This window comes from Trachemys scripta, chromosome 2 (genome assembly GCF_013100865.1).
Source record: "Trachemys scripta elegans isolate TJP31775 chromosome 2, CAS_Tse_1.0, whole genome shotgun sequence".
NCBI lineage: Eukaryota > Metazoa > Chordata > Testudines > Emydidae > Trachemys > Trachemys scripta.
This window is the reverse complement of record NC_048299.1, coordinates 90,099,622-90,124,397: the sequence shown is the minus strand read 5'-3', so window position 1 is coordinate 90,124,397 and position 24,776 is coordinate 90,099,622. Positions and strand designations below refer to the sequence as shown.

General features: G+C 42.4%; 2 protein-coding genes across 6 annotated transcripts in view; one reads left to right on the top strand and one right to left on the bottom strand.

Moving 5' to 3' along the window:
- The window catches only part of RALA (RAS like proto-oncogene A), a 49,575-nt gene extending 43,784 nt beyond the window's left edge, over positions 1 to 5,791 (bottom strand). Inside the window, exon 1 of the mRNA XM_034761241.1 lies at positions 5,574 to 5,791. The gene's annotated coding sequence lies outside the window, so the exon portion shown is untranslated. The remainder of the gene's footprint in view (positions 1 to 5,573) is intronic.
- Positions 5,143 to 24,776, top strand: part of LOC117872598 (mediator of RNA polymerase II transcription subunit 1-like) — a 44,775-nt gene continuing 25,141 nt past the window's right edge. For 3 of the 5 annotated variants that reach the window (XM_034761235.1, XM_034761234.1, XM_034761238.1), the window contains exon 1: positions 24,537 to 24,643. In XM_034761235.1, the coding sequence (XP_034617126.1) occupies positions 24,538 to 24,643 (106 nt within the window). In that variant the 5' untranslated portion in view covers position 24,537. Of the gene's footprint in view, positions 5,260 to 24,536; positions 24,644 to 24,776 lie in introns of those variants that run through there. The other 2 variants (XM_034761237.1, XM_034761236.1) reach the window with 2 other exon arrangements.

Here is a 24,776-nt window from a genome sequence, read left to right as displayed (position 1 = left end):
AACTGCTCAAGATAGTTAAGACCAAAGCAGACTGAAGAACTTCAAAAAGATTTCACAAAACTAAGTGATTGGGCCCCAAAATGGCAAATGAAATTTAATGTGGATAAACATAAAATAATGTACACTGGAAAAAACCCCAACTATACATACAATTTGATGGGGGCTAATTTAGCTACAACTAATCAGGAAAGATCTTGGAGTCATCATGGATAGTTCTCCGAAGACATCCACGCAGTGTGCTGCGGCAGTCAAAAAAGCAAACAGGATGTTAGGAAGCATTAAAAAAGGAATGGAGAATAAGACAGAATATATTATTGCCCTTATATAAATCCATGGTACGCCCACATCTTGAATACTACATACAGATGTGGCCTCCTCATCTCAAAAAAGATACTGGCATTAGAAAAGGTTCAGAGAAGGGCAACTAAAATGATTAGGAGTTTGGAACAGGTCCCATATGAGGAGAGATTAGAGAGGTTAGGACTTCTCAGCTTGGAAAAGAGGAGATGGGGAGAGAAGAGGAGAGATGATATGATTTTATATACCTCTGAGTGGTGTGGAGAAAGTAAATAAGGAAAAGTTATTTATTTGTTCCCATAAGAACTAGGGGCCGCCAAATGAAATTAATGGGCAGCAGGTTTAAAACAAATAAAAGGAAGTTCTTCACACAGCGCACAGTCAACCTGTAGAACTCCTTGCCTGAGGAGGTTGTGAAGGCTAGGAGTATAGAAGAGTTTAAAAAGAACTAGATAAATTCATGGAGGTTAAGCCCATTAATGGCTATTAGCCGGGATAGGTAAGGAATGGTGTCCCTAGCCTCTGTTTGTCAGAGTGGGACGATGGATGGCAGGAGAGAGATCACTTGATCATTACCTGTTAGATTCACTCCCTCTGGGGCACCTGGCATTGGCCAGTCAGCAGACAGGATACTGGGCTGGATGGACCTTTGGTCTGACCCATTATGACCATTCTTATGTTCTCCCTGTTAATATTTATTTGAATACATGTCTCTGCCTATATGGTTAAGAGCACATGTGGGGTTTTTAGGTGGATAGTCTCAAAGAGCTGAAGACTAGAATCATAATCAGAGATTGAGATTAGCAGTGCAGAAAAATTATCTACATCATTTCCCTCAGCAAAATGTAAGTGAAACAAATACCAATGCTTTAAAAGCATGCTTTAAAAGCATACTTGACGCTTATGCCTGCCAGTCAAGTTACCACTACACCCCTGCAATTTAGAAGAATAAAACAGATTATCTTGTTAATAGTATTTATATTCCATTTTAAACCCTATGTGCCATTTTATACCCTCCATTTGCAACCCCACCTATAAGGCCACTACCAGCAACCTTCATAATTGTCACATAATAAGTTTTATTTAAAAGTTAAATAGAAACCTGATCTCTAGGACTGTTCAGGGAGCAAGATATCTCCTGTGAACTCTACTGGTATTAATCCTATATATTTTTTAATATATATTTGATAAAGCGTGTTTGTTGTTAACTATAAAATAGTTGATCAAAAACAACAGATGCAACCAACCCTCTTTACAACATCTAATGCCACAAAAAGGCAGTGCTGATTTTACATTCTATTCCCCCCCACCTGACTTCATTTTTGAGATTTTCATTCACAACACCTGCTTCTGCTGTTATTCTGAGCTTTTGCAAGACTCTGCAGTACAAAACTGACTTTATTGTTGTCAGTTTCACTGCTGCCACAGAGATTTGAGAAACTGAAAAGTAACTCGTCTCTGATCAGTTCACTTTTGTGGCTTATGGAAAGTCAGAAGCAGTGGTAAAAGGCATAAGCCAGCTGTTAGCCCCAGAGAGGTTATGGTTTCCCTCCTCTACCCCTCTCTCTCCGCCAACGGGCTAGAAACATTTAAATGAAAATTTAGACTGCAGCCAATAGTACTTGCTTATGAGACTTTCCTACTTACCAAGAGGAGATTTTCCCCAAGCCCCCAAGAGCCAGAGTAATCATGAAATAGCTAATTATTCTAGCAAAGAAAATCAGAATGTATGAGATGTTTTGGGGAAGCTATCAATTTACATTTAGTAAATCTGCCACAATGTTATGAAAGTTTCCTTTGTTCTGGTTAATATATTGTCACTGAAACCTAAGTTTGGAGAAGTGATACACCTCCTAAACATGCAACATAATTATACTTCCATAATATTGAGTAGGCTATTATATTGGCTATAGCGTAGCCAATTGATGTGGTTTAAAATAAATTTTTAAAAGCAAATTAATAGCTTGACACCGAGAACTAGAGGTGTACTAGAAGTCTGCCATAAACACATGAATTAGTATACAAGTTTGCTGGCTAGTAGATGCTCTTTAGATATGTGTTAACAGTTACTTATCCCAGACCAAATTCCAAAGTTTCTCTTTTGCCAAGTTAGCAGTCACTAATTGATTCTATACTAAATTTTGTATTTTTGTGCTTATCATTTCCTCTGTTAGAATTCTGAGGTTGCTGAAAAAGAATGCTGAAAGTTGCCACAAAGGTCCTCATAAGCAACTTTCAGCACATATGACAGCATAACATGCTAAATCCTCAGTTTTAGTTTGTCATGCCTCAGTTTCTAACAGCCCTTTGCACCAGCAGTAATTTCTTACATTTTATATCTAACATGTAACATGTTTAAAGACAATCACATACATGAAAATGTAATGCACCCCATGTCTTCCAAGTTATTTTAGTCAATTGAGGGGGCATTTTCATATTTAAGAACATATTCAGGGATGTTGAGTGCAGTACACCTAGCAGAAGACCAAGGAGGCGTTAAAAACAAACTGTTCTTATGGCAGTGAACATAAATACTTAAGCAAAATTTGGGCTGTAGTCATCTCCAATCTCTTCTAACACCTAGTTGCTCCTCTTGCCTTTCCTTAATAGATTTTATCCATCATTACTTTCTCCCCCCCACATTTTGAGAGAGGTTTATTTGTACATATGTCCCCATGAAGAGGTCTTGCCTCTTATTCCCCATAGAGTTTATGCATAGTGACACCATATGAAATGATTAGATGTGCTTGTGACAGTCATCTTAGGTTTATCGTTCTCTCCCCAATGCTGCTTCAGTTGGTGAAACTGGACATGTGGATGACAAAATCTCTTGTGAAGGAAAAAGCAAAGCAACAGCATCGGTTCTTTTATTAAAGAGACAGTTAACTAGGATATTCTCATCTGTTATTTGTGGACATTGTTGAAACATATCTAGTTCTTAAGACATATTGGTGCACCATGAAACTGAATCCTTTTCCCCAATTAGGCAGAACCCAAGCTGACTGAAAGCAAGCTCAGATGAGTCAATAATAGAATTCAGTGTTTTGTCTTGCATAATCCAGTTATTTCACTCTACCACTGGCTCTGTTTGCCAGGTGTTTTATTTTTTAGGAGTGGGAGGGAGTCACTATTATTTGTCCCTATAAAAATGGGGGACAGAAAACAGAAGCCCTGAACACTGATAATACATATTTCTAAAGTAATCTAAAGGGTGGAAATTGATACCTTTAACCGAAATTTTCCTTCATATTTCACTCTTGTGACTATGTGTTAAACTTCCAGAAGGAAATCCTCAGGAGTCTCAATATTTCCTCATTCTATTAGAGCTATTTCCTCATTCTATTAGAACTACTCAGACTTTTGCAGAAGTTTAATATAAATGTGTTGAGGTGCCTCCTGTTCAATGAATGAATGAAATGGGGAAGGGGAGAGAAATCTACGTTTCTTTTAATGATAGATTAAAAAAATCAGTCTAATGATAGCCCTTGTTAAACTACTGTAGTATCTGCATTTCTTTCAACCACCATTTTCCTCCTGAAATTAAGCAATTCACTGTTCTGGATAAACCCCTCTTTGCATTTCAACCTTGATTAACCCCACACAGCCGGATTTAAAAAACCTAGATGTGAAATGTTGCTGTGGAAACAGAGCTAGAAATATTAACAGCACATTTGGCTGCTAGATTGACATGTTTGTACAGAAAGCCAGATGTGAACATTTCTACTGATGTTGAGCACCGTATAAAGAGGACTATTGGAGGGGCTGTATATTACCCAACCCTCTTGTGAAGGCATCACCTGCTGTAATCATTTTCCTGGTTGAAAAGAAATTCTGAGATGATGAAATTGAGGTAGTTTCCAACTCAGAAGCTATAAATGTTGATCAATCCCTGCCAATGCATTTCAATGCTACTGCTACACATGCATATTCTTGCATGCAAACCAGGATATTATAGTAAAAGAAGCAGTGCTCAGCATCAGAGTTGGTTAACGTACATCCAACTCCCCCACACTTAGCACACTTGATCACTACAGTGAATGTATCCCCGATCAGTAAATCATGGACTACAAAGCTGTTGGAATTGGATTTCTGCAGGGATTCACATATAAAATAAAAGTCTCAGTATTTTTGGCTGAAGTTATGCAAATCAGTTCTCAAATACATGCAAGGCTATATATAGATACAAGACTGAATCATTACTAGCCTAATCCAGCAAAAGTAAATGTAAAGTTTTAGGAATTTAGAAAACGCATTAATATACCTACTTAGTATTCCTTCCTATGATTTTTGTTATGCAGGACATTATAATTAAGTCCAAGGAGATTAAGAGTAATACAACATGAACTACCACACAAAAGAACCACTGACAATTAAGTTTTTGCAGTAAACGGCTCCTAAATACAGCCTAAGAAGGTGATGAACACAATACCCTAAGAATTTAGTTGCTCTCACAGATCTCAGTCATTTTTTGAAGTCAAGACTAGATATTAGAAAACAATTAACACTGCATCAGAAGTACACTTAGAACAAACCAAAAAAAACATTCCTACATAGATAAAATAGGCGCTCGCCATTGTTAGAGCAGAGGTGTGGGCCGCTGTTTAAACACTAGAACAATAAAACTTGAGTAACCTAGGTGGCTGATCTACAAATAAAAGCTTGGCTTAAAGCCATTTTAAAAACGAGTGAATCAAACTATTAAAACATTACAGCAAAGACCCATGATTTCAGGCAACTCATTTCCAGCCTCCTCCGAGTACACGCACACGCCAAACTAACAAGATGAATGATAGGAGTTTCTGGGACAAGGTCCCACCCATTCCCGCAGCGGACGGCCCGGCACGTTCACGCCAAGGCTGGCCAGGGAGCGCCCAGCTCCGGACGGCAAATGAGAGACGACCGGCGGGAATGAATGAGCCTTCCCAGTAGGGGCAGCGCCAGCGCCGGACACGGCCGCAGCGGGTAGCGGGACCGGCCCCGGGAAGGGAGGAGCAGGGCGCCGGCGGCGGGAAGCTTTTAACCTTCAGGGGACGGGAATTTCAGGTCTCTCCCTGCAGGAGGCACCGACCCACCCAGCCCCACTGGCACAAGCGGGCTGGGACTGGGGGGGAACCGCCTGAGGCGCCGCAGCCAGAGTCTCCGGGGAGGGGCCGCGCGGGATGAAGCCCCGGAGCGAGTAACCCGGGGTCACCGAGCCCTCCCCGCTGTGTGTGTGTGGGGGAGGAGGGGGGCGCAGCCACAGGGCGGTGCCGCCCCCCCTCGCCGCCCGGACTCACCTGCCCGGCTGTGGTGGTGGCGGCGGCTCTTCTGGGGGGGGTCTCGCGCCCACCGCCGCCTCCTCCGGCCGCCGCCGCGCTCAGAGACGGCTTCGCGCTGGGCTGAGGGGGGCGGGGGAAGCGTCCGCCCAGCTCCGGAGAGACTCTGGCTCCGCGCAGGGCTGAGACCAGCACCCGCCACACACGGCTGCTTCCGGGGGCCGGCCGGGCCCGGGTGGAACCTGCTTCCGAGTAGGGGCGGAGCCAGGCAGGCAGCGACTTCCGGGGAAAACGGGGCAACAGCGCTTAGTGCTATAAGCTGTGAGGCCGCGGCCTCTAATAGGCTGGAACGGAGGGTCGGGGCTATGTGAGGGGCGGGGCTTCAGTGGGGGGGCTCGGAACGAAAGGGGAGGAGCTAATTCTGCTTGGCGGGGGCGGGGTTTGGGAGGGGCTGGGAAGAAGGGAGCGCACCCAGTGTATGGGGGGACTAGGGGCGTGGCTGTGAAGTGGAGGGGCGTGGCTTGTGTTTACACTCTCGCCCTATACGCTGAACTGTGGGGTGAGAGGAAAGCATGGGAGGAAATCGCACATCTCCCTTCCTCTCTCTCTCCCCAAAAAATGTTTTCAGCCTTTTAATAAATTCTTGCAAAGAAAAATGCCCCAGTTCAGTGCTGCCTTCCTGGCTCTGCAGACAGATTGTCGAACTAGCCCTCCACAGTTTGTGGACTGCCCCCATTCAGCTCAATGCAGCATTAACTCTGGAATATAATGACAGGTTTCAGGGTAGCAGCCGGGTTAGTCTGTATCCGCAAAAAGAACAGGAGTACATGTGGCACCTTAGAGACTAACAAATTTATTTGAGCATAATTTGATCAAATAAATTTGTTAGTCTCTAAGGTGCCAGACAAGTACTCCTGTTCTTTTTTCTGGAATATAATTGTATCATGTTGTAATGTCACTGTTATTAATTCATTTTCCCCTGATATTTTCAACAGAATATAAAAACTACTGTGGGTGAGCATCAGCAAAGTTCCACACTTTCTGCCCACCCCAATCTAACTTTCAACTTCTGAATCATTTAAATTGCACAAAAGGGTTTTCTGCCCAAACTCTGGTGGGAGTGCACTCTACTGCTAAGTATAATTTGAGCCCCAAATTTCATATTTTTGTGTATGTTTTTAAATTATTTTTATCTCAATTTTATTAAAGGTTTCAGACTATATCACAAATTAATTAGCGACAAATAATAATTATCACATCTGTGAAGTGGTAATAATTGGCATGTATTATATAATAGTACAAGTATTAACACCTGATCAACACACAGGACTTTAAAAGCGATTGTGCAGTTATTAGAAAATAGCCCTAAACAGAAGAAAGTAGAAGGCAATAATAAAAGGAGGGAGGAAGAAGGAAATCCCCAGGTATGCACACTGGGACAAGGGACTTCTCACTGTGAGAATATGGACATTTAGGGCACGCTCAGTGTTATCTTTAATTGTTGATTGGCACTTGACTTAAGAAGCAGTTAAAAAAATATCCAAGTTAGGGCGATAGATGAGAAAAGATAGATAGTAAGAATGCAAAAAGTACAATATGGAGGAAAAAAGAAAACTGGGAAAAGTCTGCATTCCAAGCTCCCAATCCAATCATTCTTAAAGTATTTCCTGCAGGTACTCAGGAAGTCAGCACAGATGTGAACTAGCAGCAACATAGTTTTGGATTAGAACATAACAGCCTGATTTTCAGTCTGCCCTTAACCGAGCCTCCCCTTTACACATGGCAATAACTTGGACAATTGCACACAAAACAAAAAAAACAGGTATCTAGCATCAGTGACTGCATTGATCACAACTTTGGCAGTTTATCATAGAAAGAGAAGCCATCTCTCCTTGAGGCTGGACCCAGGCCATTTAGGGATTTATAGGCCAAAACCAGCCTAGTGGATTTATTTCTTAGTTTTCAAAATGAGATTTCATATCAGAGCTGGATTGTATTTTCTAATGAAAAACTTGTAAATACTAGATATAGCATGAGACATCAGCCATCTTGATCAGGTGTAGGATGCATATCATCAGCAATCTTCTGGTTCCATTAGTGGATCACTTTCTTAACTGCAGGCATGTAAACTTCCTTTATGTGTACATACTTCCATATTTAAGATGTTGGAGGTTACATCATCTGTTAATATTAGTAACTAACTCTCTTGATTTCTTTGTATAGTACACATTCAAAATTAAATTAGATTTCTATTAGAGTGAGTACTGGTGGATTTTTTTAAGATACCCACCTGACTCTGATGATCAGCCAGAAATCCTACCTTGGTCAGAACAGGCTTTTCAGTTAATCAAGACTGCCATGGTCTGTCTATAAACTTCTGTTTAAAAGGTAAGGGTCATATCTGAGAAGACCACAGTTTTTAAACCCAAACCGGTGAAATCTTTCATTAGATTGTCATAAGATGTTGAGAACAGAAGTGTGTTTGGAGTGGGTTTTGACATCTAGTGGGGGTTGGAAGTGTATGTGTTAGTGTCTGGGAGGAACAGGTTGGGGCACGTGTTATTAATTTTAAAAAGATTATTATTTTTAGTGAGGGCAAGAAAGACCAGAGCTTTCCTCAAGGGGAAGGAGAAGCAGAGGAAAGATATTCAAAAGACTGAATTTAGGTGCAGTGACAAGGTAAGAAGGAAGGGGTAGTCTGAAGTTGAGATGGTTCTATATTTTGTGGTCACTCAGTGCCCAGTCAGAGCAGAATGATTTACAGTAACCACGTGAAACACAGGGATAATAGGAGGAGACCACATTTCAGTGTTATAACAATATCTCAGGGGAGCTCCTGTTAACTCCTTAATAACCATATCTTGTACTAATAAACCCTTGACTTAAACAGAAATTTGTTTCAAAATTAAGAACAGCACAATTTAGTACAATTACATAAACACTAAACCCTGTTATATTATCAAAAGTGAGTACCTGGTCTGCATGTTTGGCTTATCAAACTGTAACACTTCGGTAGTCTAGTCAGTTCAGGACATCACTGGTAATTAGAGCTGGCTGAAAATTTTTGAACATTGTTTCAACAATGGATGCAGAGGATGGTGATGGCGGGGGAGATTTGTGCAAAAATAATGAGGGGAGATGTGCAAAAAAAATTTTTTTTAACATTTTGACCAGCTGTAGAGCTGGTTGAACATTTTATAATCATTTAATGCTGCTCTCTGTGCTCACTTTTCTCCACAATGTCAAATCCTAGGCATTTAGCCAGTGTTTGGTCAATCTTTCCCTGGGATGTAGCTTCTTTGGCCTCCATGTTTATTATGAGCTAATTTTTGCATCTCCCATAGAGCTTTAGAAAATGCATGGTACGATATCACAACATGGGAACATTCCAATGAAGTCATTCTAATAAAATGCTCAATTCTATGAGCATGTTCATCCACACAAACTGACCTATCTTTGACCCTACAAAACTAAATCAGAGAAATCTGATAACCTGGGGCTAAATATCACCAAATTATGGAAGACAGAGGAAAACAGATGCAAAACATTCTGCATGTGTCACCCTGGGGAGAAATTCATACATTAGCTGCTTCTTAGGAGTGGAAATAGTAGCAGCATGGAAGGAATAGGAGTATGAGCTTGTATATGGACACAGCCTAGGGATAGCAGGGGATCCCAACCCTGCAGATCTTGGAGCATCTGTATAGAATGCCTGCTCTTTGGTAATGCCAGCCACCCACCTCAACAGGTGGGGAACTTGATGGCACTGGCTTCATTTGGGACAGCCCCTGCTGAACAAGGGAGAAGAACACAAGCAGAGGGGATGCAGGGTGTCCCTTCCCTTCAGAGTCTCTAGCCACCCATTCACTAGCTTGGGAGGAAGAGAGCTGATTGGTCCCCTGCCCTTTTTCATTAATTTAAACCCTAGCACAGTGCCATCTAAAGTCTCTTCTGGCTCTGTTTCAGCAGCTCTACCCTCCTTGCCCTGGATGGATAGCCTCAGAGCTGTGTTCTACAGATTACCTATTTTGGGGTCAGAGACAACTTTTTTCTTCCCATTGGGTCAAATTGGCAAAGGCCTAAGAAGTTTTTAATTTTCCTCGCCAGATCCTGGAGGTGCAGTTTAAGTTAAATAGGAATAGGATTTAATAATTAATGATAGTACTCGGTAAGGATGTTAGTTCATTGCAGCTTGTGGCCGGTTTCTAGTGTGGTTAAAAGGAATGGTTCCCAGAAGTAAAAGACCTGGGATTTCACTGGTGGGCCTCAGGGGATAGGGGAAGATCTTATGGTCTTTGGGGGCTGAGGTCCCCACTTTAGTACTCTCTGTCCTCCTGGAGTGGCATGTGGTGGGTAGTAGGACTCAGAATAGTGAGCTGAGTCTTAGTGGTATGATGAGGAGAATCTACCCCAAGTTATATGGTGGGAGTCTTGTAACCCCTGAAATAGAACCACTTAACATGCCTGGGAGATAAGAGTATGGTGACAGGGTGAGTAGCGCCCCTCCTCTGTGTTAAGTTTAATAAAGTTGCAGTGCACCACTTAAAATGTATCTCTGTGTTTGTTTCTGCATTCGCTACTGTGTCTCTATCAATATAGCCAAGGTCTTCTCACATGTAACTGTGACTGAGTCAGCGCTGTGCTGTTGTTGGTCCTCTGGTCTGCAACTTTGCACTGCCTCCTGTTATGAAGCTGGGAGATGCTGTGAATCAGATGTTAATGCTGCCTAGAATGTCTGCCCCTTAGTTTCACCATCTCTTTCCAGTCAGCCATGCACCCTGAAATCCCATGGAGCTCCAAATGTCCATTGTTGCTGTGAAGGGGCTACTACCAGTAATGCAGGGCTGTGAGTCAGCATGGTACGCTGCAACTGTTCTCCTTCTTTTGTGTTCCCTTACCCCTCTGGGGGGATCGATCTAAGTTTCGCAACTTCAGCTACTTGAATAACGTAGCTGAAGTCGACATACTTAGATCGACTTACCGTGGTGTCTTCACCACAGTGAGTCGTCTCCTGCTGCTCCCACGTCAACTCTGCTTGCACCTCTCGTGGCGCTGGAGTACAGGAGTTGATGGGAGAGCGCTCGGGGGTCGATTTATCGCGTCTAGACTAGACGCGATAAATCGATCCCCGCTGGATTGATCGCTACCCGCCGATCTGGCGGGTAGTGAAGACATACCCCTAACGGGTAATCATCCACCTTCACTTTCCACTGTACAGAAAGAAGGGACCTCTCCCACTGAAGTCAATGGAAATCCCATTTAAGTCAGTGGAAGTCTTTTAATTGATTGTAGTGGGAATTGGATCACTTCTAAAAAAGCACCTATTTTCCCATTAAATAAATGTCTATGATTTTTATTGACTCTTTTTCCAGTTAGATATAGTCATAGTTCTGCCAATTGTCAATCATTTGAGATGACAAATGTCATTTTTATCCTGCAGCCCAAACTAAAAGGTTTTATATTTCATGGTAACAAAGCCTATTTCACAATATCTTTTCCCCTCTTCTGATTTAAAACTGAATATTTTTGAAAAGTGGGAAATGTGAGCACAACTAACTTGCCATCTGTCACATTAGCAGTGATTGTACTTCTGTGGTTCATTAAACATTGGGATGCATGCAAAACACAAGATAAGAGTTTACTGCAGTTCTTAAACACAGAATCTTAAAGGAAAATATTTCCCACTGAATTCAGCGTCCAGTTCTAAAACTACAATTCCACTTTAAACTAGATTTATATATCAATTAATCTGCCCTGGTATGCTTTTACAAAACAAACTTCTTTACTTACGTAACAAATATATTTTTTCACTATTTATGTTTGTTTAATTTTTGCATTTCACTCAGTTTATAAAATGAAAATAGATTAGTCAATTTTATGTTTGCTTAAAGTCATTTAATAATACATTTCACTTTCAGGTTCTCATGCAAACATGGGATTGCAAAGGCTTCAGTGGAACACTTATTGGGTTGTTTGTTTGTTAAATTGTTCCATTGGGATTTAAAAAAAAAATGTCATGGAAATATTTCTCTTGATGCTAGGTTTTGTATAACCTATTTCTATAAAACCAAGGGCCTGATTCTCCCTTACTTTGCACCTATGTAATTATTTACACCTGTGCTAGGGGAATGTAAAAATAAGCTGTCTAACATCAAATCAACAGAAATATTTCTGAGAAAGTCTATTAAAATTCTCTGGACCAGTTTAAAACACAAGGTGCAAGGCAGTGAGAATCAGGTCCTGCCTGTCTTTACAGCTGTGAACTAGGATTTCTAGGCATGTGGCAATTGTCTGTTTTTGTCTACCAGCACATGTACTAGTATGTATACAAAACATGCATGGAAATGTTTAGTGTGTTACTAACCACAGACTTAGACAATTTTATATTTGTCAGGTCTGATGTTGCATAATAATTTAAATAGTAAGAATGCTACACTAAGAACTTCAGTTGTTTTAAATAATTTTATACTATGGAGTATAAAGATCATGCCATAGTGCCTGTGATAAGCCCTGCTGTGCTATTCCAGTACAGAGTATGAAATCCAAAGCAGCAAAAACTTTTCTCTTTCAATTTATTTTTGTATTATAATACACAGTATATATACACACACAAAATATATATAATTTAAGACTGTAATTTTAGCTCAGGGTTCTGGTGACATACATGAATGAGCCACTCTCATCAGAAAATGCAGTCTGTGCAGCTTTACCATGCAAGAAATGCCAATTTTCCCTGTAAGATTTCAATAAATCCATCAGGGTTGAATAGATTCCATTTATCTAGGGTGCAAAAATAGAAAGAGGACAGAGTCACTGACTGCTTTTGAGAGCAACCTCCTATTTCAGCAGAAAATGTATATGCTGGGGATCTGCTGTGTCTGTGGGTGGGCAGGCATTTCCACTGGAAGGTATTGCTGAACTGCAATCACTATGGAGGTGGTAGTATTTCCTATGCATGAATTGCTTTTCCTCTTTTAAGAATGGTGCACAATTATATTAAGTTTAACATGCCTTTTATATTTAAAGTAATAAGTGTGTAGGAGGAGGTTTGCTTGCAGATTAATTGACACCTTAAGCAACAGTATTGAAGGAAATAAACCACAAATCTCAAGGACTGTGTGTTCTGAAACAGTCTTACCCAATGAAAAATGTAAATGGCTAGAAAGTTTCAACTTCCTCTGTCCAATATTAGGCATGAATAATAATAAATCAAAATATTGCTTGTATAGGTATGAAAATTTTAATATTTGTTAACAGTGTAACAGTGAGAGAGGCAACATGGCCTAGTGGATAATGCACTACAGTGGAACTCAAGTGATCTCATTTCTGTTGTCTGGCTCGGCTGTGGGATCTTGACAAGTCACTTCGGCCCAGAACCTCACAGGTCTTTAGGTGGCTAACTCCTGTTGAAATCAAGAGGAGTTAGGCACCTAAATACCTTAGAGGATCTTGGCCTTCACCTCTCTGGGCTTCTGTTTCCCTTCGCTCCCTTTCTCTGACTTATCTATTTAGAGTGTAAGCCCTTTAGGGCAGGGATGATCACTTACGCTTTTGCACAGCACCAGGTACAATGGGATCAATCAGTTGGGGTGCTACTGATATGCAAACAAATAATAAAGATTAGATATGTTCAGGATGCAAAATTCAGGTCCAGATTGTGAACACCCCAAATCTATGTGGTATTACTGTAATAAATTGCAGGGTAATGAGATACATTGCATTTATCACCTGTACTCTGCCCATAATCTCTCTCTGCTGTATAACTTCTAGCATTCCAAAACTTCAATTACCCTTCAAATAAAAGCCATTTTTCTTGTCCCAAAATGTTTTCTTCTTTGAGTGTATAGAGAAGCTCAGAAGCTTGAGATGCAGTGTAAAATAATTAGTTGAGGAGTATTGGCAGGTTTAAAGACAGATATTTCATGAATCATCAGGGCTAGGAGGAGGAGTTTCATCTCACTAGACTGCCAGGAATGATCTACTTTCAATGGGATATAGCACTTGACAGACTGAGAAATCAGAACATAGAAATTGCAACATTATTATGACTATAAAAGCTATTTGAGAAAATGTTATGAGTTTCTGGAAAGATATTAGTTAATAGTTACTTTGTAAGTTTATAGCACATAGGGATGATGTGACAGTGACGTATGGTATAAAGATTTTACTGCTACTGGTTTGGAGTGACCTATATTACTCACTCATGGCGTCATCATGCCTGAATAATATGTCCATCCCAAAACTATACCAATAAAACTTTTATACGCATCACATACAGTTTTTCTTCTTCTCTGCATATAGAGAGAAAGAGAGAGAGGATCCTAGTCAAGTTCACCCAGAACATTTCAATCTGAAGACTCTTTTCCAACCCACTGTTGGCCCAACAGTAGTTTAAGTCCACAGGCTTAAAGTAGACCCTCTGTCCTTTCAGCTGTCCCTTTTCTACCATGATAATACCATAAAAATATGGTAAATAAAATAGATACATGTTTCTGCTCTTAAATTTGTATGTATTTTCTTGCTATTTCTTTTTTCATTCCTTTCTATAGCTGTATTTTCTCTTCTCTCTATTCCATTTTTTCCTCTTCTGCCTATTCATGTTTTCACTCTACCACTAATTATTTTACATCCTTTCCCCTTGTGTTAGTCCATTATTTTTCACCAGCTACTTACTTTTTTCTTCCTTCATGTCTTCCTCACCTTATCTCTATTCTAGTGTGGCCTAGTGGACTGAATACTGGATTTAATCTTAGAAAAGCTAGATTCAGGACCTACCTCTGGTGCAAGTCATTTTTCCCTCCTGTGTCTTAATTTCCTCAGCTGTAAAATGGGGATAATGATACTGACCTCTTTGAAAGCTACAGATGAAAAGCACCATGTAAGAGCTATGTATTATTAATCTGTAAGTGTCTCGCCACCCTAGCTCCTTCCCTCTATCCCCCAAGTGATCTTTATCCCTCCTACCTATTGCCCTTCCTGAATTTCCATCTCAGCTGTCCCTTGATCTCCCATTTATTTTCTCTTCCAGATGTAACATTTTCAATTTGGACCTAAAATAAATCCTTGTAATTTTAATTCTGCTCAGTTCTGCACGAATACCTTAATCTGAGCCTGATTGCATGCCCATTGCATTCAACCGGAGGTAATCCATGGACTTCAGTGGGTGTTGGATCAGGCCATTTATGAGTAGTTCCACTGATTTCAACTGAATAAGGTATTACTCAACATGAATAAAAGTGGTAGAATATGGCCCTTAATTATTAAAATTCTGTAGTAAAGGTTAGAAGGACTGGAGATGGGGGGGATGAGCCAGAAAATAGTTCCTGTACCCAGGGACGGCTCTAGCCACCAGCGTCCCAAGCATGTGCTTGGGCGGCACTTTTCAAGGGGCGGCATTCTGGCCCTTTGGGGTGGCACGGCACTCCGGCTCTTTTTTTTTTTTTTTTTTTTTTTGCTTGGGAGGCAAAAAACCTGGAGCCAGCCCTGCCTGTACCAGTAATCAGTCATTCCTGTGGCCCCTAAAACCTTGCCAAATAAAACTCTGTGTGTGTGTATATATATATATATATATATATATATATATATATTATGAAGCCTGGCCATGTTCATTCATGAGGTTATTCACACCAGGGTCTGGAGAGGAATTATGGCTGTTTCCCTTCAACATGGAAAAGGCGATCCAAGCAATGAATACTCGGAGACAGCAGTGCTGCCATCATGCAGGAATGTTTGACACTTCCCAGTTATTCCCAGATTGAAAAATATGTCTATTAGATAAACTAGGGTAATTTCATTTTTACATTCATGATCATTTGCCACAAAACTATTTTTGTCCCATGTCTGTCTATAAAGCCTTAGTCTTACAATAGATGGGATTGTGTGATAATGAATCATAGAATATCAGGGTTGGAAGGGACCTCAGGAGGTCATCTAGTCCAACCCCCTGCTCAAAGCAGGACCAATTCCCAACTAAATCATCCCAGCCAGGGCTTTGTCAAGCCGGGCCTTAAAAACCTCCAAGGAAGGAGATTCCACCACCTCCCTAGGTAACGCATTCCAGTGCTTCACCACCCTCCTAGTGAAATAGCGTTTCCTAATATCCAACCTAGACCTCCCACACTGCAACTTGAGACCATTGCTCCTTGTTCTGTCATCTGCCACCACTGAGAACAGCCGAGCTCCATCCTTTTTGGAACACCCCTTCAGGTAGTTGAAAGCAGCTATCAAATCCCCCCTCATTCTTCTCTTCTGGAGACTAAACAATCCCAGTTCCCTCAGCCTCTCCTCATAAGTCATGTGCTCCAGACCCCTAATCATTTTTGTTGCCCTCTGCTGGACTCTTTCCAATTTTTCCACATCCTTCTTGTAGTGTGGGCCCAAAACTGGACACAGTACTCCAGATGAAGCCTCACCAATGTTGAATAAAGGGGAACGATCACGTTCCTCGATCTGCTGGCAATGCCCCTACTTATACAGCCCAAAATGCCGTTAGCCTTCTTGGCAACAAGAGCACACTGTTGACTCATATCCAGCTTCTCGTCCACTGTGACCCCTAGGTCCTTTTCTGCAGAACTGCTACCTAGCCATTCAGTCCCTAGTCTGTAGCAGTGCATAGGATTCTTCCGTCCTAAGTGCAGGACTCTGCTCTTGTCCTTGTTGAACCTCATCAAGTTTTTTTTGGCCCAATCCTCTAATTTGTCTAGGTCCCTCTGTATCCAATCCCTACCCTCCAGTGTATCTACCACGCCTCCCAGTTTAGTGTCATCTGCAAACTTGCTGAGAGTGCAGTCCACACCATCCTCCAGGTCATTAATAAAGATATTAAACAAAACCGGCCCCAGGACCGACCTTTGAGGCACTCCGCTTGAAACCGACTGCCAACTAGACATGGAGCCATTGATCACTACCCGTTGAGCCCGACGATCTAGCCAGCTTTCTATCCACCTTACACTAGGTTGCCTTCCTCATTCAGTAAGGGGCCCACACTTTCCTTTCTTCTTGTTGCTAACATACCTGAAGAAACCCTTCTTGTTACTCTTAACATCTCTTGCTAATTGCAACTCCAAGTGTGATTTGGCCTTCCTGATTTCACTCCTGCATGCCTGAGCAATATTTTTATACTCCTCCCTGGTCATTTGTCCAATCTTCCACTTCTTGTAAGCTTCTTTTTTGCGTTTAAGATCAGCAAGGATTTCACTGTTTAGCCAAGCTGGTCACCTGCCATATTTACTATTCTTTCTACACATTGGGATGGTTTGTTCCTGCAACCGCAATAAGGATTCTTTAAAATACAGCCAGCTCTCCTAGACCCCTTTGCCCTTCATGTTATTCTCCCAGGGGATCCTGCCCATTTGTTCCCTGAGGGAGTCAAAGTCTGCTTTTCTGAAGTCCAGGGTCCATATTCTGCTGCTCTCCTTTCTTCCTTGTGTCAGGATCCTGAACTCGATCATCTCATGGTCACTGCCTCCCAGGTTCCCATCCACTTTTGCTTCCCTTACTAATTTTTCCCTGTTTGTGAGCAGCAGGTCAAGAAAAGCTCTGCCTCTAGTTGGTTCCTCCAGCACTTGCACCAGGAAATTGTCCCCTACACTTTCCAAAAACTTCCTGGATTCTCTGTGCACCGCTGTATTGCTCTCCCAGCAGATATCAGGGTGATTAAAGTCTCCCACGAGAACCAGGGCCTGCGATCTAGCAACTTCTGCTAGTTGCTGGAAGAAAGCCTCATCCACCTCATCCCCCTGGTCTGGTGGTCTATAGCAGACTCCGACCACGATATCACCCTTGTTGCTCACACTTCTCAACTTTTATCCAGAGACTCTCAGGTTTTTCTGCAGTTTCATACCGGAGCTCTGAGCAGTCATACTCCTCTCTTACATACAATGCAACTCCCCCACCTTTTCTGCCCTGCCTCTCCTTCCTGAACAGTTTATATCCATCCATGATAGTACTCCAATCATGTAAGTTATCCCACCAAGTCTCTGTTATTCCAATCACATCATAGTTCCCTGACTGTGCCAGAACTTCCAGTTCTCCCTGCTTGTTTCTCAGGCTTCTTGCATTTGTGTATAGGCACTTAAGATAACTCATCGATCGTCCCTCTTTCTCAGTATGAGACAGGAGTCCTCCCCTCTTGCGCTCTCCTGCTCGTGCTTCCTCCCAGGATCCCATTTCCCCACTTGGTCTCCTTCCCCCGGTGAACCTAGTTTAAAGCCCTCCTCACTAGGTTAGCCAGCCTGCTTGCGAAGATGCTCTTCCCTCTCTTCATTAGGTGGAGCCAGTCTCTGCCTTGCACTCCTTCTTGGAACACCATCCCATGGTCGAAGAATCCAAAGCTTTCTCTCCGACACCACCTGCATAGCCATTCGTTGACTTCCATGATTCGACGGTCTCTACCCAGGCCTTTTCCTTGCACAGGGAGGATGGACGAGAACACCACTTGCGCCTCAAACTCCTTTATCCTTCTTCCCGTAGCCACGTAGTCTACAGTGATCCACTCAAGGTCATTCTTGGCAGTATCATTGGTGCTCACGTGGAGAAGCAGGAAGGGGTAGCGATCCGAGGGCTTGATGAGTCTCGGCAGTCTCTCTGTCACATCGTGTATCCTAGCTCCTGGCAAGCAGCAGACCTCTCGGTTTTCCTGGTTGGGGTGGCAGATAGATGACTCAGTCCCCCTGAGGAGGGAGTCCCCAACCACCACCACCCTCCTCCTCCTCTTGGGAGTGGTGGTTGTGGAACCCCCATCCCTAGGACAGTGCATCTTTTGCCTTCCAATCGATGGAGTCTCCTTCTGCTCCCTTCCCTCAGATATCAGGGGGTAGCCATGTTAGTCTGTATCTACAAAAACAACAAGGAGTCTGGTGGCACCTTAAAGACTAACAGATCTATTTGGGCATAAGCTTTCGTGGGTAAAAACCTCACTTCTTCGGATGCATAGAGTGAAAGTTACAGATTACAGGCATTATATACTGACACATGGAGAGCAGCGAGTTACTTCGCAAGTGGAGAACCAGTGTTGACAGGGCCAATTCAATCAGGGTGGATGTAGTCCACTCCCAATAATAGATGAGGAGGTGTCAATTCCAGGAGAGGAAAAGCTGCTTCTGTAATGAGCCAGCCACTCCCAGTCCCTATTCAGGCCCAGATTAATGGTGTTAAATTTGCAAATGAATTTTAGTTCTGCTGTTTCTCTTTGAAGTCTGTTTCTGAAGTTTTTTTGTTCAATGATAGTGACTTTTAAATCTGTAATAGAATGACCAGGGAGATTGAAGTGTTCACTTACTGGCTTATATATGTTACCATTCCTGATGTCCGATTTGTGTCCATTTATTCTTTTGCGGCGGGACTGTCCGGTTTGGCCAATGTACATGGCAGAGGGGCATTGCTGGCACATGATGGCATATATAACATTAGTGGATGTGCAGGTGAATGAGCCCTTGATGGTGTTGCTGATGTGGTTGGGTCCTCTGATGGTGTCGCCAGAGTAGATATGGGGACAGAGTAGGCAACGAGGTTTGCTACAGGGATTGGTTCCTGGGTTGGTGTTTCTGTGGTGTGGTGTTTAGTTGCTGGTGAGTATTTGCTTCAGGTTGGGGGGGGTTTCTGTAAGCAAGGACTGGCCTGCCTCCCAAGGTCTGTGAGAGTGAGGGATCATTTTCCAGGATAAGTTGTAGATTGTGGATAATGCGCTGGAGAGGTTTTAGCTGGGGGCTGTATGTGATGGCCAGTGGTGTTCTGTTATTGTTCTTGTTGGGCCTGTCCTGTAGTAGGTGATTTCTGGGTATCCGTCTTGCTCTGTCAATCTGTTTCCTCACTTCCCCAGGTGGGTATTGTAGTTTTACGAATGCTTGATAAAGATCTTGTAGGTGTTTGTCTCTGTCTGAGGGGATAGAGCAAATTCGGTTGTATCTTAGGGCTTGGCTGTAGACAATGGATCGTGTGATGTGTCTTGGATGGAAGCATGTAGGTGCGTATAGCAGTCAGTAGGTTTCCGGTATAGGGTGGTGTTTATGTGACCATCACTTATTTGCACTGTAGTGTCCAGGAAGTGGATCTCTTGTGTGGACTGGTCCAGGCTGAGGTTGATGGTGGGGTGGAAATTGTTGAAGTCCAGGTGGAATTCTTCAAGGGCCTCCTTTCCGTGGGTCCATATGATGAAGATGTCATCAATGTAGCGCAAGTAGAGGAGGGGCACTAGGGGACGAGCGCTGAGGAAGCGTTGTTCTAAGTCAGCCATAAACATGTTGGCATACTGTGGGGCCATGCGGGTACCCATAGCAGTGCCACTGACTTGTGTCATCTAGTCCACTTTCTGCATTAGTACCTGTAGAGAGAACATGGAAACGATTGCTCACCTGTATCTCCATTGCTGGTACATGGACGCTCCTCTTTCTCCTTCTGGAGGTCACATGCTGCCAAACTTCTTCACCATCCTTCTGTCCCTGCTGCGCCTGCTCTGAATCTTCAGAACGTTGTGGCCGTAGAAGCATCTCCTGACATCTGCCCAGGAAATCTTCATTTTCTTTATGCAACGCAGAGTCGATACTTGTTTCTTCAGACCTCGAACCTTCTCTTCCAATATGGAGCCCAGCTTGCACTTTGTACAGACAAAGTTGCTTCTGTCCTGTGGAAGAAAGACAAACATGGCACAACCTATGCAGGTTACAACAGCTGATTGCTCACCTTCCATATCATCTTCCTCTTAAGAGCTTCCTCAGCTGTTGCAGTAACTACTCAGAGAAACCCACAGATGAAAGCCTCAGTGAGCTCTCCCCAGGCGAACTCCCAGGCAAACTCCCTCTGTTAGCCTCTGCTGTTCGCCACTCAGCTGGTTCACTGCTGACTGCCCTTATATACCAGTCAGGCCCACTCAAGGCCCACCTGGAACAAAGCACTCCCAATTCACACTTTTCAAGCAAGCGATCAAGCACACGGTCAAACTGACAAACTGTCCCAGCAACAGACACTCAGATACTCACCAACACAGCCCCCCAATGCAGCACTTAGCGTACCTCCTCTCGGACAGATCCCAGGCAAACTCCCTCTGTTAGCCTCTGCTGTTCGCCGCTCGATGATAGGTGAGAGAAAAGCAGCCAAAGCTTAGCAGAGTTAAGTGGCTCACACTGTAGACTTAGAGTGCTAAGAGGCTGATTCTATAAGTTATGAAGTGAAATTGAATCAGCCTATATAGTTCTAGTGAAGCGAAATACAGGCACTGAGATTTTGATACTGGGGAAAAAAATCCTTTCTCATGTACAAAATACTATACTGTAATTGTAAATATGAGGTAGTGAGTAAATGAAGTATTAAAAGCTACAGTGTAATGTTCATGGCCTTTAGCCGTAAAGGTCTAGGAAGCAGGGGTGAGTTTAGCTAGTGCTAAAATGGAAGACTGGCCAGGCTATGTTAGGAAATGCTGTTGGTTGTTCAGTAGTTTTGGTGGCTATTGACCAGTGCTCCAGCAAGATGCTAGAGGGCATTATTCTGTCTTTTGAATGAGATTTAAAACTAGGTTCTAACCATTTCAAATTATTTTATATTCCATTAAACTTTTTGAAAGAACAGGGTGTTAACCTTTATGTCCTGGCCAAATATCAGTTCAGGCAATCATATTTTGCATAGCTAAATATCTTCTGTAGTTTCAAATGTACACTGTGACTTTTACCTGCTGTCCTAAATTATTTGTGTTAAGTTACTGTGAGCTGTTACGTAGCTGTTGTTTTCCAATCCACCACTATCCAACTGAGGACTTACATATAGAAAGGGCTTTTTTCCTCTCTTGGGAAAAGAACTGAGAAAGTATTTGAACAAATCTGATAAGACATGTGTTACTGATTTATTGTTTACGTGTAAGATTCATATGCAAAGTTTCTATATTGGGCATATTATTAATAGAAAAACAAACAATCCACTACATTACATTAAAAAAAATCAAAATCTCTGAACCTTTTCCAAATTGCTCTTATTAAAAATGTTGTTGAGTGTGAACAAGGGGCCAAATTTTGTCCCTATTGCATGGTCACAAATCTGGAGTAACTTCACTGAAGCCAGTAGTTATTTTGGATTCATGCTGGTGTATTGATTGAGAATGTGTATTGATCCTTTTGCAGAAAACAAGAACAAGGGGACATTCAATGAAACGGGAAAACTACAGTAATACATTCAAACCTGATAAAAGAAAGTACTTTTTCATTGGATGCACAATTATCCCGTGAAACTCATTGTCCCAAGAGATCATCGAGGCCAGGAACTTAGCAGGATTTGGAAAAGTATAACAAGACTAACCAGAGTAATAACCTTACCTCTCTCATATTCTGGGACCAACATGGCTACAACAACACAGCAAACAGAGTAATAATAGTAATTACTAATTTATAAAAGAGCTCTGGAAGAGATATAAACCCACAAGCTTTGGGGCGTAAACCAACCTCTAACTATTCAGATTTAGGAGGACACTTTCCCTGAGGGGACATTATTCCACAATTACTCACTGCAAGGTTTCTTCATCAGAAGCTGCTGGTACCTACCACAGTCACAGACAGGCTAGACTAGATGAGGGGCTACTGCTCTGATCTGGTATGGCGATTCCAATCATCTCATGTATTGAGAATAGAGTCTGGCCTGCTGCCTTTAATTTTTTTAATGACACAGCTTAATCATTTCATTTTTTGTAATAACTGGCTTCTTTTTAATTATTTAACATTTCTAACTCTGCTCTTGCGTATGATAACTTGATACAATAGTTCTGTACATGTCTGAACAATAGCTTTATGTGAGGAGCTTTCAATCAATATATAAGCTCCCCTTACTTGTGTATAATGATAGCGCACATTATTATTTTTATGTAGCCAAGCAGAGAAGCACTGTTCCGAGACAAGCAGCATCCCTACAAAGGGTTGGCAACAAAACATCCATATTCAGGCAGCACAAAATATAATATCTAAATAAAGTGATGAAAATTCAAGCCCAGTAGAAAAGATTCTTTTATCCTCTTTTACAAAAATGTCTAAAGTGAATTTTAAGCTTATGAACAGTGCTAGATTGAGAGCACTGGAGGCTTAAATCCTCTATTCTCAGAGCAGCTGCTACCAGAGAAGGCAAGCAGCACAAGACTTCTCACTATATTTTGAAGGCATTCTCTTTTGTAGGGTGAGAGGGCAATTCATTCTGCATGCTCATTCAAGGCCTGATCAAATCCCATCAAAGTCAATGGAAAAACTCTCTAACTTCAGTGGGCTTTGGATCAGGCCCAGGAGCCTTGGCCTCTCTGATTAAAATTATCACTGAAGTACTCAGTACTGCTAATTGTTGTGGTGTATTATGTGATGTACATTTCTGTTCAGTAGAATTAGACTGAGATTTCAACTCATTTCACTCAGGCCATCAAACAGATCTTGACTAGTAGGAAGCCTGTTTTTCAGTAAGAAATTCAAACAAATCTGAGCCAAAGAATGATTCTCTGGAATTACTGGAAAAAAATTGGCCTAAATTTTCAAACAGATGCCCTATTTTTCACAGGTAAAGCTGGCAATTATATTGGAAGTCACTTCAAAAAATTTCAAACTGTAGCTCTTCAGAGGCTGAGACTAAAGTATACCTAATAAGAGTACAGAAACAATTGGGCAGCTGGGCATTCACTTAATTACATCTTCAGCATAAATGAGCACCTCATTTTGCAAAAACAACAGGAGTACTTGTGGCATCTTAGAGACTAACAAATTTATTAGAGCATAAGCTTTCGTGGACTACAGCCCAGTAGTCCACGAAAGCTTATGTTCTAATAAATTTGTTAGTCTCTAAGGTGCCACAAGTACTCCTATTGTTTTTGCGGATACAGACTAACACGGCTGCTACTCTGAAACCTGTCATTTTGCAAACTGTGACTTAAGCATATAACTTCACCCTACTGCATGCTTAAAATACATTTGTTTGTATTCTGTGGTTCTGGCACCTGTCCCGGTATTTGTGGGATAAGGCCCTGATTGTCAAAGGTTTGTCCCACTTCCCACAAGACTATTAGGCCCTGATCATAGGCATAGTTTGACTTCTATATTTGGGGGGGGGGGAGAAAGGGGGAGTTCCAGTCAGGCCAAAGGAGACACATGTGTGTGGGGGCAAATTCCAAGCCTCCCCGATGCTTGCAGTTTTGGGGGAGGAATACCCCCCCTGCCACCTCCAAACTAGGCCCATGGCCCTGATCCTGCAAACGCTTACTGCGTAACTTGGAGTTATCCTACTGAAGTCAATGGAACTGTTCACATCCTACTCAGGCACTTAAGTGTTTGCAGGACCAGTACCTTTATATGTTATGAGTCTGACTTCACAGTATGAGTGGTGATAATGGTGTGAAGGCATTGTTTAAAACAAACAAAAGAACAAAGGCAAATAGTACCATACATCTAAACAGTACCATATGATGTAGACAAGACACCTTCAGGCAGTACTGCATTCCTTCCAGTGTTGGGCTGCCCTTCAGAGCAAAGACTCCATAACTCCTCCGTTTGGGGACGAAGTTTAAGGACAGTGCTTGAGATTAAGCCTGGTGTTGGGGGACCACAGCCCATTCCTTGTGCTCTATGTGGGAGAGGTGTGGGTCCTTGAGGCCCACAGAGGAAGTATGAAGAGAAATAGTGGAAGCTGGCCTGGGGAACAGCCACTGGGCCCCAAATCCAATGGCAGTTGGACACCATGCAAATGGCATGGAGGGTTACATCCTTTACTCCAGCTCCTAGACTGGAAGGGCAGCTCTGGTGTGGGAGCCTAACTGCTTTTTTATGAATTCCTCCCCCATGTGTTTATATATTCTCCCTCCTGGGGCACAAAAGGATGGGAGACAGTACTTTCCCTGGGGAATTGAAATTAGAGGAGATATTCAAATTTACAGGGAGGGGTTGGAAAATGACTAAACTGGGAAGGAGTGTAGGGCAATCCCTGATTGGGAGGGAGATGGGGTGTTGCAATCTCTGTTATCTCGGGGGTGGAACAAAATATGAAGGATGAGCTTTTGCTTTGTGTCTCCTCTCCTGAGGCTGGGCTAAGGGGCGGGCATTTTGCTGTCATGAGGTTCCGTTTCCCCCTTCTGAGGGATGGAGTAGGTAAGTGGGAGGGGATCTGCCGTGTGTTAGGCTCTCTCTCGGGAAGGGGCGGGGATAGGGTTTTTCTGTGTGTGAATGAGACATTTAAAATCTCCCTCGGTCACCGTGTCTGCCTTACTGGAGAGAGCAGCTG